General features: G+C 40.8%; 1 protein-coding gene across 2 annotated transcripts in view; it reads right to left on the reverse strand.

Annotated features, from left to right (window-relative positions):
* LOC139536251 (copine-9-like) overlaps positions 1-15817 on the reverse strand; it is a 147137-nt gene that overhangs the window by 21210 nt on the left and 110110 nt on the right. For both annotated transcript variants that reach the window (XM_071336610.1, XM_071336611.1), the window contains exons 16-17: positions 12808-12989; positions 6616-6743 (exon numbers count right to left, since the gene is read on the reverse strand). In XM_071336610.1, the coding sequence (XP_071192711.1) occupies positions 6616-6743; positions 12808-12989 (310 nt within the window). The remainder of the gene's footprint in view (positions 1-6615; positions 6744-12807; positions 12990-15817) is intronic.

The raw sequence follows: 15817 nt of genomic DNA on the forward strand, positions 1-15817 counted from the left end.
TTATTACTAACCTGTGGTAGTTATTACTATAATGTGGTAGTTATTACTATCATGTGGTAGTTATTACTATAATGTGGTAGTTATTACTATAATGTGGTAGTTTATAGTATAAGGTGGTAGTTATTACTATCATGTGGTAGTTATTACTATAATGTGGTAGTTATTACTATAATGTGGTAGTTATTACTAACCTGTGGTAGTTATTACTATAATGTGGTAGTTATTACTATAATGTGGTAGTTATTACTATAATGTGCTAGTTATTACTATAATGTGGTAGTTATTACTATAATGTGGTAGTTATTACTATAATGTGGTAGTTATTACTATCATGTGGTAGTTATTACTATCATGTGGTAGTTATTACTATCATGTGGTAGTTATTACTATCATGTGGTAGTTATTACTATCATGTGGTAGTTATTACTAATCTGTGGTAGTTATTACTATCATGTGGTAGTTATTACTATCATGTGGTAGTTATTACTTATCTGTGGTAGTTATTACTATAATGTGGTAGTTATTACTATAATGTGGTAGTTATTACTATAATGTGGTAGTTATTACTATAATGTGGTAGTTATTACTATAATGTGGTAGTTATTACTATAGTGTGGTAGTTTATAGTATAAGGTGGTAGTTTATAGTATAAGGTGGTAGTTTATAGTATAAGGTGGTAGTTATTACTATCATGTGGTAGTTATTACTATAATGTGGTAGTTATTACTAATCTGTGGTAGTGATTACTATAATGTGGTAGTTATTACTATAATGTGGTAGTTATTACTATAATGTGGTAGTTATTACTGTCATGTGGTAGTTATTACTATCATGTGGTAGTTATTACTAATCTGTGGTAGTGATTACTATAATGTGGTAGTTATTACTATAATGTGGTAGTTATTACTGTCATGTGGTAGTTATTACTGTCATGTGGTAGTTATTACTATAGTGTGGTAGTTATTACTATAATGTGCTAGTTATTACTATAATGTGCTAGTTATTACTATAATGTGCTAGTTATTACTATCATGTGCTAGTTATTACTATCATGTGCTAGTTATTACTATCATGTGCTAGTTATTACTATCATGTGGTAGTTATTACTATCATGTTGTAGTTATTACTTATCTGTGGTAGTTATTACTATAATGTGCTAGTTATTACTATAATGTGCTAGTTATTACTATCATGTTGTAGTTATTACTATCATGTGGTAGTTATTACTTATCTGTGGTAGTTATTACTATAATGTGCTAGTTATTACTATAATGTGCTAGTTATTACTATAATGTGGTAGTTATTACTTATCTGTGGTAGTTATTACTATAATGTGGTAGTTATTACTATAATGTGGTAGTTATTACTATAATGTGGTAGTTATTACTATAATGTGGTAGTTATTACTATAATGTGGTAGTTATTACTATAATGTGGTAGTGATTACTATAATGTGGTAGTGATTACTTATCTGTGGTAGTTATTAGTAATCTGTGGTAGTGATTACTAATCTGTGGTAGTTATTACTCATCTGTGGTAGTTATTACTCATCTGTGGTAGTTATTACTATAATGTGGTAGTTATTACTATAATGTGGTAGTTATTACTATAATGTGGTAGTTATTACTATCATGTGTTAGTTATTACTATCATGTGTTAGTGATTACTATCATGTGGTAGTTATTACTATAATGTGGTAGTTATTAATAATCTGTGGTAGTGATTACTAATCTGTGGTAGTTATTACTATAATGTGCAAGTTATTATTATAGTAACTGGTGCTATGCTGGGTTTTAGGAGGTGAAGGAGCCTAGGAGTGGATTGATTCACCCTCACACCTCACATATTGACAATCCACACGACTGGATGGCCTCAGCTTCACCATCACCATCTCTGTCCCACAAGCACCCACAGTCGCACGAGCCGACTGTCTCAGAGCCGGAACAAGGGAAGAGAAGGGGGAGAGGAGGATGACGAAGCAGAACAAATGGAATGGAGGGAAAATGTGAGAAAGATTGAGAGAGAGAGGGAGGTGGAGACGAGGGCGAGAGAGAAAGAGTGGGAAAGGAGAAGATGAGAGCTGAAGGTAAAACAGGAGAGATAATAGCAGACAATAGAAAAAGGTATGAAGAGAAAGAAAGAGAGAAAGTAAACATTTGCAAGAAAAAGGAAAGAGAGATGAAAAAGATAATATTATTCCTTTCATTCTCTCGTGGTGGTGCTAATCATCAGCTGCATCATCATCATCATCGTCATGGTAATATAGCACCTCATTGAATGAGAGCTCATTAAGTCCTTGAGGCCACAGTCGAGCCACAGCATCCCACTCTATTTAGTTATGCAACCGAGCTGCCACATTCGCTGGAAAGGATATTGCCATACTTATATATTATGAGACAGCTAAAAATAAAGAGAAGGTATATTTCATGAAATACATTAAAAAAAAATGTTTGCCTCATAAAATATTTGATTAAGTTTGGGAAAGAGTGTAGTCTTACTTCCTAGCTGGGAGACTACCAATAACACAAGATTGTCTATTATTCATATTTGAGGCTCTACTCATTTCTATGGAAAGTATGCCGGGACACAATATAACACCTCTGTGGACCGCCTTAGAATAAGATAAGGAGATGGATAACATTAAAACACATTCAGACGAAAGGACATCTACTATTCCTTTCTAATGCTACAACAACAAAATGATATAATGAATTATATTTCAATGAACTAAACAGCCCTCTCTAGTACTACAGTGTCCTATACATTCAGACAACATTCAGCAACACGACTCCTGACAAGCTGTAATGGTCCCAAGGCCCAATCCTATCCCAGCTCATTAAGAATGCATGAGCACACCGAGAGGAGGGAAGAGCAGTTAAGCTAGGCTGTCTGTCAGAGAGAGGCGAGAGAGGTGAGAGGCGAGAGAGACGTAGCGAGAGAGAGACGTAGCGAGAGAGACGGAGAGAGAGACGTAGCGAGAGAGAGAGAGAGAGACGTAGCGAGAGAGAGACGTAGCGAGAGAGAGACGTAGCGAGAGAGAGACGTAGCGAGAGAGAGAGAGAGAGAGAGAGAGAGAGAGAGAGAGAGAGAGAGAGAGAGAGAGAGAGAGAGAGAGAGAGAGAGAGAGAGAGAGAACTTGTCAAATTAACTCTTGGGGCCTAGGGCAACGTAAGGGTGGAGAATTGCAGGGGAGAGGAGTGTGTGTGTGGTTTTGTGTGTGTGTGTTTTGTGGGGGAGGGTGAGGGAGTTTGTGTGTTTGCATAATGTACAGTGCATTCGGGAAGTATTCAGACTCCTTCACTTTTTTCAAATTTTGTTATGTTACAGCCTTCTTCTAAAATTGATAAAAGTTGTATTTTTCACCTTTCTAACAAGTCAGTTCATCAAATTTGTGCTCTTCTAAAGCTGCCCAGGTCAACTGTAAGTGCTGTTATTGTGAAGTGGAAACGTCTAGGAGCAACAACACAATCTCACTGAACGGCACCGCCAAGTGCTGAAGCACGTAATTGTAACGGCTGTCGTCTGTGGAAGAAGGTGAGGACCAAGGTGCAGCGTGGTAAGTGTTCATGATGTTTAATAATCATCAAAACAGAACACTGAATAACAAAATAACAAAGAAACAACCGAAAACAGTTCTGTCTGGTGCAGACACACAAAGACTGAAAATAACCACCCACAAAACCCAACAGAAAACAGGCTACCTAAATATGGTTCCCAATCAGAGACAATGACTAACACCTGCCTCTGATTGAGAACCATATCAGGCCAAACGAGAAAACCAACACAGAAACACAAAACATAGATAACCCACCCAACTCACACCCTGACCACACCAAAACAAAGAAAATACAAAAGAACTATGGTCAGAACGTGACAGTAATGCGTAAAAGTAATCTGTTCTTGAATTCCAAACTGCCTCTGGAAGTGCCAGCACAAGAACTGTTTGTCTGGAGCTTCATGGAATGGGTTTCCATGGCTGAGCAGCTGCACACAAGCCTAAAATCACTTTGAGCAGTGCCAAGCGTCGGCTGGGATGGTGTAAAGCTCGCCGCCATTGGACTCTGGAAACTTGTTTTCTTGAGTGATGAATCACGCTTCACCATTTGGCAGTCCGATGGACGAATCTGGGTTTTGCAGATGCTAGGAAAACGCTACTTGCCCGAATGCATAGTGCCAACTCTTAAGTTTGGTGGAGGAGGAATAATGGTCTGCGGCTGTTTTTCATGTTTCGGACTAGGCCCCTTAGTTCTTAACGCTACAGAATACACTGACATTCTAGACGGTTCTGTGCTTCCAACTATGTGGCAACAGTTTAGGGAAGGCCCTTTCCTGTTTCAGCATGACAATGCCCCCGTGCACAAAGCGAGGTCCATAGAGAAATGGTTTGTAGATATCGGTGTGGAAGAACTTGACTGGCCTGCACAGAACCCTGACCTCAACCCCATCTAACACCCTTGGGATGAATTGGAACGCCGACTGCAAGCCCGGCCTAATCGCCCAACGTCAGTGCCCAACCTCCCTAAGGCTCTTGTGGCTGAATGGAAGCAAGTCCCCACAGAATTCTTTAAAAAATATATATATATATTTCACCTTTATTTAACCAGGTAGGACAGTTGAGAACAAGTTCACATTTACAACTGCGACCTGGTCAAGATAAAGCAAAGCAATGCGACAAAAACAACACAGAGTTACAGTCAATAACACAATAGAAAAATCTGTACACAGGGTGTGCAAATGAAGTAAGGAGGTAAGGCAATAAATAGGCCAATAGTGGCGAGGTAATTACAATTCAGCAATTTACACTGTGCTATGTACTGATGAGGATGTGCAAGTAGAGATACTGGTGTGCAAAAGAGCAGAAAAACAAAAACAAATATGGGGATGAGGTAGGTAGTTGGTTGGACTATTTACAGATGGGCTGTGTACAGCTGCAATGATCGGTAAGCTGCTCTGACAGCTGATGCTTAAAGTTAGTGAGGGAGATATAAGTCTCCAACTTCAGTGATTTTTGCAATTCGTTCCAGTCATTGGCAGCAGAGAACTGGAAGGAAAGGCGGCCAAAGCAGGTGTTGGCTTTGGGGATGACCAGTGAAATATACCTGCTGGAGCGCGTGCTACGGGTGGGTGCTGCTATGGTGACCAGAGAGCTGAGATAAGGCGGAGCTTTACATAGCAAAGATTTATAGATCACCTGGAGCCAGTGGGTCTGGCGACGAATATGTAGCGAAGGCCAGCCGACGAGAGCATACAGGTCGCAGTGGTGGGTGGTATATGGGGCTTTGGTGGGGCTTTGGTGACAAAACGGATGGCACTGTGATAGACTGCATCCAATTTGCTGAGTAGAGTGTTGGAGGCTATTTTGTAAATGACACTGCCGAAGTCAAGGATCGGTAGGATAGTCAGTTTTCCGAGGGTATGTTTGGCAGCATGAGTGAAAGAGGCTTTGTTGCGAAATAGGAAGCTGATTCTAGATTGAACTTTGGATTGGAGATGCTTAATGTGATTCTGGAAGGAGAGTTTACGGTCTAGCAAGACACCTAGGTATTTATAGTTGTCCACATATTCTAAGTCAGAACCGTCCAGAGTAGTGATGCTAGTCGGGCGGTTGGGTGCGGGCAGCGATCGGTTGAAGAGCATGCATTTAGTTTTACTAGCATTTAAGAGCAGTTGGAGGCCACGGAAGGAGTGTTGTATGGCGTTGAAGCTCAGTTGGAGGTTAGTTACCACAGTGTCCAAAGAAGGACCAGATGTATACAGAATGGTGTCGTCTGCGTAGAGGTGGATCAAAGAATCACCCACAGCAAGAGCGACATTATTGATATATACAGAGAAAAGAGTCGACCCGAGAATTGAACCCTGTGGAGACTGCCAGAGGTCCAGGCCCTCCGATTTGACACACTGAACTCTATTTGAGAAGTAGTTAGTGAACCAGGCGAGGCAGTCTTTAGAGAAACCAAGGCTGTTTAGTCTGCCGATAAGAACATGGTGATTGACAGAGTCGAAAGCTCCAACGTTCCAACATCTAGTGGAAAGCCTTCTCAGAAGAGTGAAGGCTGTTAAAGCAGTAAAGGGGGACCAACTCTATATTAATGCCACTGATTTTGGAATGAGATGTTTGATGAGCAGGTGTCCACATACTTGTGGTCATGTACTGTATCTGCATGTATGTGACTCTTGTATTGTGTCAAGCAAGTCAAAGCACGTATATACAGGTAACCACCCTAATAAGGAAACACTTTAGTAAATGAAGGATACAAAGTATATTGAAAGAGTGTGGTTCCTGAGTTAATTAAGAAATGAAAATCCCATCATGCTTAGGGTCATGTATAAAAATGCCCAGCTGCCCATTATTTTGGCTATCATGGCTATATGAAGAGATCTCAGTGACTTTGAAAGAGGGGTCTCAAAGGAGCATAGGGGGTTTAAAGTGTGTGTGTGTGTGTGTGTCTGTACTCTTTCTGTATGTGTTTGTGGGTGTGTGTGTGTGCGTGTGCGTGTATATGTGTGTGTGTGTGTGTTTGCGTGCATGCATATATGTGTACATGCATGTGTGTCATGGGTGTGTGAGTTTGTGTGTGTTCGTGTGTGTGTGTTAATTTCCTGTCATTCTCTCACCGTGCCACCTGGTTGATGACAGGAGCGAAGTTGGTGGGTCCGTAGAGCTGAACGGTGCGGAGACTCTGGAAGTACGCCTCCAACACTCCCTCGATCCCCACACAGTTAGGGTTCTCACTGTTGGAGTTCTGTAGGAACCATGGACATTATTTAAGCTAGCCCCTCTACACCAGTTGTTTGAACATGAAATCCCCTTTTTCCTTCGAAACCATGAACAAGAAAAATATTGATGAAGGCTATACATTGAAACATTTGATGAGGGCTATACATTGAAACATTTGATGAGGGCTATACATTGAAACATTTGATGAGGGCTATACATTGAAACATTTGATGAGGGCTATACATTGAAACATTTGATGAGGGCTATACATTGAAACATTTGATGAGGGCTATACATTGAAACATTTGAGACTTTTGATAATAATAAAGAAGTCTTTATGAAGTCAACGTCCATTGTGACGACGTATGCTTCTGACGATGCACGTTCATTACATAATGATGTTATGTATGAAATATATGAGTGTCTGTGTTCTTTTGCCTCATGTCGGGACTGATCGGTAATGGGAGCACTCATGTCAGTAGGCATAACACAGGGCTGATCGGTAATGGGAGAATTTAAGTTGGCTGAATATTTTCTTTAGACAATGTGAAAAAGACAAATGCCATCGCCTGGGTAAATCAATCAAGACATAAGAACAAAAATAATCCAGCAAACAATATGTTTGTTCCCAAAAATGAATTTATCGTCACATAATACAAACAAGTTAAATAGCCAAAAGTCATTCAGCCAACATAAAAGAGTCTGAGTCTGCTTTAAGCCCTGTCCAGCCAGGAGAAAATAGTGTTCTACAGCCTATATCCTTCATTAAAGTTCATCTGACAAAAACGAGAGAACAGCCATCTGATCTTTCTCATTCTCTTTGAAGAGAAAACTAATTAAAAGGAAGAAATAAACAAGTTAAAAGAAGTGAAAATGAATGCCTGCAGAAGACACACTTTTTGGTGTCCGCAACTGTAGCTGGTAAAACAGGTTGTATAACTAGCCACGAGGGACACTGGCACATTGTTGTGACACGACTATTATTGACCTTATGGGACAGACTCCATGGGACAGAAAGTATAGTAGTAGTATACTTAGGATTCTACATTTTACAGACGTCCAGCTCGAACTTAGTTTATTCAGACCCCTTCCCTTTTTCCACATTTTGTTACATTACAGCCTTATTCTAAAATGGATTAAATAAAAACAATTAATGTTGTGACATGACTATTATTGACCTTTTGGGACAGACTCCATGAGACAGAAAGTATTGTAGTAGTATAGTTATTGTTCTACATTTTACAGATGTCCAGCTCAAACTTCGTTTTTTGCACAATGAGAATTGGGTGAGACAAATGACTTGTATCACACATCTGCATCAACCATTACTGCAGCAACCATTGCTTGTACAGGCTTCATAACATTGTCATAACACTTCATTACCCTCTAAACCAGACATACCGCAACATACACAAGTGCTGAACTAAAAGTTATAAGCCTGTCATCAAGATCAAAGGGCAAAGTACTTTGAAAAGATTGCTACCTATGGAGGGCAATTTAAAAGGAGAAGACGTACTCTATTGTCCATTTTCCTTACAGTCCACTGTATTATTTTGCTTCGATCTTTGTATAATTTCCTTCACGTCAACGAGACTATTTAAGGCGAATTCTGAATTCTGAAAAAATAGCTGAAAATTAGGCTGCTTTCGTTTTTTTTTACTCTTCTTTGTTCAACAATTCCTCCGCTTTGTCCTCTGTCCAGGGAGATAATAGACGTCTAGAATCTGAGGAGAAGTCGTTTTTTTGTGCTTAGTGTTCACTCTTTATTGTTCTTTCTTCATCGGTTCATGATGCTAAGCTAAGCGCTGCGTCCTTCAAAGTCTACTCCAGTCTCCGCGTCTGTCTGGTCCCTCGTTTGGTTCGCACTTTTCTGCAACAAACAGATGGATTTCCTTTTTTCTTTCCGAGCCGCTTTCTGACTCACAATGTTTTCTTCCTCTACCCTTGTTCAAACTTCACACAACTACTTGAGGCCGACGCTAGCGCATGGGCTTACACAACGGTGCTGCAATTTGTATTTTGTGTTGACATATTTAGAGGCTTTCGTGTTCTTCGTGACTTTATTACCCCATGTAAAGGTAATGTGTTCACGGTGTAATTCATGTGGGCTGTACTGATGGATAGAGTCAATGTCAGACTTCACAGAAAATCCCAAGAAACTAAAGAAACTCACTACTGAATCAAGCCAATACTTTGCCTTCTGACGATGTATGTTAATTATACAATGATGTTATGTAGTATAGAAGTATGAGTGCCTCATGTTAGTAGGCATAACACAGGTAGGTATTTCACAGGTAACTGTATTTTCATTGCTAAGAAATATAATAGATTTGGCTTGGAGCTTCAGTCAGCCTTGGATACAAATTGATATAGAGGATGTACAGAAAGATGGCCTTCACTACTCAAAAATAGGCTATTCAAGGTCTCGCATCTGAGCCCGACAGATGGATACATACAGAGCATTCGGAAAGTATTCAGACCCCATGACTTTTCCCACATTTTGTTACGTTACAGTTTTTTTTCCCTCCAATCTACACACCATTTTTAATTTTTTTTAATTTAACTAGGCAAGTCAGTTAAGAACAAATTCTTATTTACAATGACGGCCTACCAAAAGGCAAAAGGCCTCCTGCGGGGACAAGGGCTGGGATTAAACATACAAATAAATTAAAGAAAAATATAGGACAAAACACAAGAGAGACAACACGACACTACATAAAGTGAGACCTTTTTGCTGAAATATCACATTTACATACAGTGGGGAGAACAAGTATTTGATACACTGCCGATTTTGCAGGTTTTCCTACTTACAAAGCATGTAGAGGTCTGTAATTTTTATCACAGGTACACTTCAACTGTGAGAGACGGAATCTAAAACAAAAATCCAGAAAATCACATTGTATGATTTTTAAGTAATTAATTTGCATTTTATTGCATGACATAAGTATTTGATACATCAGAAAAGCAGAACTTAATATTTGGTACAGAAACCTTTGTTTGCAATTACAGAGATCATACGTTTCCTGTAGTTCTTGACCAGGTTTGCACACACTGCAGCAGGGATTTTGGCCCACTCCTCCATACAGACCTTCTCCAGATCCTTCAGGTTTCGGGGCTGTCGCTGGGCAATACGGACTTTCAGCTCCCTCCAAAGATTTTCTATTGGGTTCAGGTCTGGAGACTGGCTAGGCCACTCCAGGACCTTGAGATGCTTCTTACGGAGCCACTCCTTAGTTGCCCTGGCTGTGTGTTTCGGGTCGTTGTCATGCTGGAAGACCCAGCCACGACCTATCTTCAATGCTCTTACTGAGGGAAGGAGGTTGTTGGCCAAGATCTCGCGATGCATGGCCCCATCCATCCTCCCCTCAATACGGTGCAGTCATCCTGTCCCCTTTGCAGAAAAGCATCCCCAAAGAATGATGTTTCCACCTCCAAGCTTCACGGTTAGGATGGTGTTCTTGGGGTTGTACTAATCCTTCTTCTTCCTCCAAACACGGCGAGTGGAGTTTAGACCAAAAAGCTCTATTTTTGTCTCATCAGACCACATGACCTTCTCCAATTCCTCCTCTGGATCATCCAGATGGTCATTGGCAAACTTCAGACGGGCCTGGACATGCGCTGGCTTGAACAGGGGGACCTTGCGTGCGCTGCAGGATTTTAATCCATGACGGCGTAGTGTGTTACTAATGGTTTTCTTTGAGACTGTGGTCCCAGCTCTCTTCAGGTCATTAACCAGGTCCTGCCGTGTAGTTCTGGGCTGATCCCTCACCTTCCTCATGATCATTGATGCCCCACGAGGTGAGATCTTGCATGGAGCCCCAGACCGAGGGTGATTGACCGTCATCTTGAACTTCTTCCATTTTCTAATAATTGCGCCAACAGTTGTTGCCTTCTCACCAAGCTGCTTACCTATTGTCCTGTAGCCCATCCCAGCCTTGTGCAGGTCTACAATTTTATCCCTGATGTCCTTACACAGCTCTCTGGTCTTGGCCATTGTGGAGAGGTTGGAGTCTGTTTGATTGAGTGGGTGGACAGGTGTCTTTTATACAGGTAACGAGTTCAAACAGGTGCAGTTAATACAGGTAATGAGTGGAGAACAGGAGGGCTTCTTAAAGAAAAACTAACAGGTCTGTGAGAGCCGGAATTCTTACTGGTTGGTAGGTGATCAAATACTTATGTCATGCAATAAAATGCGAATTAATTACTTAAAAATCATACAATGAGATTTTCTGGATTTTTGTTTTAAATTCCGTCTCTCACAGTTGAAGTGTACCTATGATAAATATTACAGACCTCTACATGCTTTGTAAGTAGGAAAACCTGCAAAATCGGCAGTGTATCAAATACTTGTTCTCCCCACTGTAAGTATTCAGACCTTTTACTCAGTATTGTTAAAGCACCTATGTCAGCAATTACAGCCTCGACTCTTCTTGGGTATGATACTACAAACTTGGCACACCTGTATTTGGGAAGTATCTCCCATTCTTTTCTGCAGATTCTCTCAAGCTCTGTCAGGTTAGATGGGGAGAGTCGCTGCACAGTTATTTTCAGGTCTCTCCAGAGATGTTCGATCGGGGTTCAAGTCCGGGCTCTGGCTGGGCCACTCAAGGACATTCAGAGACTTGTCCCGAAGCCACTTCTGCGTTGTCTTGGCTGTGTGCTTAGGGTCACTGTCCTGTTGGAAGGTGAACCTTTGCCCCCAGTCTGAGGTCCTGAGTGCTCTGGAGCAGTTTTCATCAAGGATCTCTCTGTGCTTTGCTCCATTCATCTTTCCCTCGATCCTGGCTAGTCTCCCAGTCCCTGCCACTGAAAAACATCCCCACAGCATGACGCTCCACCACCATGCTTCATTCACCATAGGGATGGTGCCAGGATTCCTCCTGATGTGACACTTGGCATTCCCGGTCAAAGAGTTCAATCTTGGTTTCATCAGACGAGAGAATCTTGTTTTTCATGGTCTGAGAGTCCTTTAGGTGCCTTTTGGCAAACTCCAAGCGGGCTGTCATGTGCCTTTGACTGAGGAGTGGATTCCATCTGGCCACTCTACCATAGAGGCCTGATTGGTGGAGTGTTCCAGAGATGGTTATCCTTCTGGATAGTTCTCCCATCTCCACAGAGGAACTCTGGTGCTCTGTCAGAGTGACCATCGGGTTCTTGGTCACCTCCCTGACCAAGGCCCTTCACTCTTGATTGCTCAGTTTGGCCGGGTGGCCAGCTCTAGGAAGAGTCTTGGTGGTTACAAACCTCTTCCATTTAAGAATGATGGAGGCCACTGTGTTCTTGGGGACCTTCAATGCTGCAGACATTTTTTGGTACCCTTTCCCATAATTGTGCCTTGACACAATCCTGTCTTGGAGCTCTACGGACAATTCCTTCGACTTCATGGCTTGGTTTTTGCTCTGACATGCACTGTCACCTGTGGGACTTTATATAGACAGGTGTGTGCCTTTCCAAATCATCTCCAATCAATAAATAAATTGACCACAAGTGGACTCCAATCAATTTGTAGAAACATCTCAAGGATGATCAGTGGAAACAGGATGTACCTGAGCTCAATTTCGAGGTCTCATAGCAAAGGGTCTGAATACTTATGTAAATATGTTTTTTAATTTGAATACATTTGCAAAAATGTCTAAAAACCTGTATGGGGTATTGTGGGTAGATTGATGAGAATTGTTTTTATTTAATCAATTTCATAAAATAAGGCTATAATGTAACAAAATTAGGAAAAAGGGAAGGGGTCTGAATGGTTTCCGAATGCACTGTATACTGTTCAGTATTTTAGTTTCTGGCTCTTGTTTGATATGAACTCTTATTCGTAAATGGAAGTGTATGAATAAAGAAAGCAATGTAGAAGGCAACGTCACATAATAGTTAATCATGGAAAGGCGTGAGAGCAAAAAATATATTACAGAAGGGACGTTGTTGTCAAAAAATATTTATATAGTTCCAAGGACTCTTCTGTGGATCAGTAAAACTGTAGGAAGAACTACCAGCACCTCTTTGCAATAAATGAAACAGTTCCTGATCATTCCCCACTCTGGTAGAGAAGTAGTACCATTCTCTCTCCCCCTCCCTCTTTCTCTCACCAGTGGGAAGGCATGGGAGATCTTGCCGTCCGGTGGCAGCTTGGCTCCAAAGCCGTAGGCGGGGAACATCTTGTCACTGTCATAGTCCTGGATGATCTCCCCCACAGCCTTCAGGGCCATGGCGTAGGCATTCATCTGGTAGGGACTCATGTAGTGCAGAGAGGTGGGCTGGGATGGGTTACCTGGAACACAGCAACAGAGCATACATTATTTATTTATTTCATTTAACCTTTATTTAGACAGGGAAGTCATATTGAGACCCAGAGATTTCAAATGAGTCCTACACAACATAAGTACAAAACCAACCTATCAAATACAAGAAAAGCATGGGCCAAATAGGGTCCGTTCCACACTACCATACTACTTGTCTTATGCATTTTGAATACTTTGATCTAGCTAAGTGGTATGCTAGGGTGAATGCTGACCTACAGCCACATGGTTAGGGTTCAAATCCACCTACTTTCCCAAACTAGGAGCGGCAGCATTGCAGTATCTGATGTTCATTTGATAGGAAAATATTGTCAACAACATTTGCCCCTGCTTTAGACCAGTGTTCAACCTTTTCTTGCCCTGAGACCCCAATCATATGTTAGCCAACATTTTGGGGGGCGCATGCCTTGTCTTATCATCAGTTGAATGGCAAGGAGAAGTAATACATTTTTTAAAATGAATAGATTTGGTAGATAGTTTTGAATTATTTTGACCTCCCCACATTATACAGTACCAGTCAAAAGTTTGGACACACCAACTCATTCAAGGGTTTTTCTTTATTTTTACTACTTTCTACATTGTAGAATAATAATGAAGACATCAAAACTATGAAAGAACACATATGGAATCATGTAGTAACCCAAAAAGTGTTAAACAAATCAAAATATTTTTTATATTTGAGATTCTTCAGAGTAGCCACCATTTGCCTTGATGACAGCTTTGTACACTTTTGGCATTCAGCTTCACCTGGAATGCTTTTCCAACAGTCTTGAAGGAGTTCCCACATATGCTGAGCATTTGTTGGCTGCTCTTCCGTCACTCTGCGGTCCAACTCATCCCAAACCATCTCAATTGGGTCGAGGTCGGGTCATCTGATGCAGCACTCCGTCACTCTCCTTCTTGGTCAAATAGCCCTTACACAGCATGGAGGTGTGTTTTGGGTCAATGTCCTGTTGAAAAACAAATTATAGTCCCACTAATGACAAACCAGATGGGATGGCGTATCGCTGCAGAATGCTGTGGTAGCCATGCTGGTTAAGTGTGCCTTAAATTCAAAATATATCACTGACAGTATCACCAGCAAAGCACCCCCACACCATCACACCTCCTCCTCCATGCTTCATGGTGGGAACCACACATGCAGAGATCATCCGTTCACCTACTCTGTGTCTCACAAAGACACGGCATTTGGAACCAAAATCTCACATTTTGACTCATCAGACCAAAGTACAGATTTCCACCAGTCTAATGTCCATTGCTCATGTTTCTTGGCCCAAGCAAGTCTCTTCTTCTTATTGGTGTCCTTTAGTAGTGGTTTCTTTGCAGAAATTCAACCATGAAGGCCTGATTCACAGTCTCCTCTGAACAGTTGATGTTGAGATGTGTTTGTTACTTGAACTCTGTGAAGCATTTATTTGGGCTGCAATCTGAGGTGCAGTTAACTCTAATCAAATTATCCTCTGCAGCAGAGGTAACTCTGGGTCTTCCTTTCCTGTGGCGGTCCTCATGAGAGTCAGTTTCATCATAGCGTTTGATGGTTTTTCCGACTGTCCTTGAAGAAACTTTCAAAGTTCTTGACTGACCTTCATGTCTTAAAGTAATGATGGACTGTCATTTCTCTTTGCTTATTTGAGCTGTTCATGCCAAAATATGTACTTGGTCTTTTACAAAATAGGGCTATCTTCTGTATACCACCCCTACCTTGTCACAATACAACTGATTGGCTCAAATGCATAAAGGAAAGAAATTCCACAAATTAACTTTCAACAAGGCACACCTGATAATTGAAATGCATTCCAGGTGACTACCTCATGAAGCTGGTTGAGAGAATGCTAAGTGTGTAATGCTGTCAAGGCAAAGGGTGGCTACTTTGAAGAATCTCAAATATATTTGTAATGAACACTCGGGGAGAAAAAGGTGTCGACTCACACGCAGAGCGCGGCAGGTGTTTATTTCACCTTCGCAGAAGGCAGGAATCGTGGTCACTGGCAGGCAACGGTCATACACAGGTAGGCAAACAGGCAGGTGAATCAAAACTAGGACTGAAGGCTATAACTGGTTCTCACAAACGAGCTAGGAAATGGCTTAATAGAGTCAAAATGAACAATACCTCACAAAGGCACAAACAGAATGAACTGAACTAAATAAGGAGCTGATGAGACCAGGTGAGTAACTAATACGGATGAAAACAATGAACAAAAATGAAAGACAGGGCTACGTTCAAGAACACAAAAAAACAGGGCTACGTTCAAGAACAATCTGAAACAGAACACAAGGTTGACTAAGAAAATAAATAAATACAATATTAGGATTTGTTTAACACTTTTCTGGTTACTACATGATTCCATATGTGTTATTTCATAGTTTTGATGTCTTCACAATTATTTTACAAATTAGAAAATAGTAAAAAATTAAAATAAAGAAATACCCTTGAATGAGTAGGTGTGTCCAAATATTTGACTGGTACTGTAATTGGAAGAGGAAGTGTAACTCTAACATAGCCTATTAGCTAGAAAAGTAACTCCAAACCCATTTTCACTAATAGCAGCTGGTTAGCTAATTAGAGAAAGGTTAGCCATGTGTTAGCAAAAATATATGTCCAAGACAAGAAAGCTTACCAGCAGCCAGCAGCACTGGTACTCATGGGGGCTATGTCAGATACTCCAGGGAGTGTAATTAGCTCAATATTAGGAGTTGAGAAATAATAATTAATAGAAAGAATAATTATTAGAAAGAAAATATTCTCCTCTTTTATATTGTAGATATGTAATTCAAAATTGGTTTATTCTGTTGTTCCTAG

Source organism: Salvelinus alpinus, chromosome 12, assembly GCF_045679555.1.
Source record: "Salvelinus alpinus chromosome 12, SLU_Salpinus.1, whole genome shotgun sequence".
NCBI classification, from domain to species: Eukaryota; Metazoa; Chordata; class Actinopteri; order Salmoniformes; family Salmonidae; genus Salvelinus; species Salvelinus alpinus.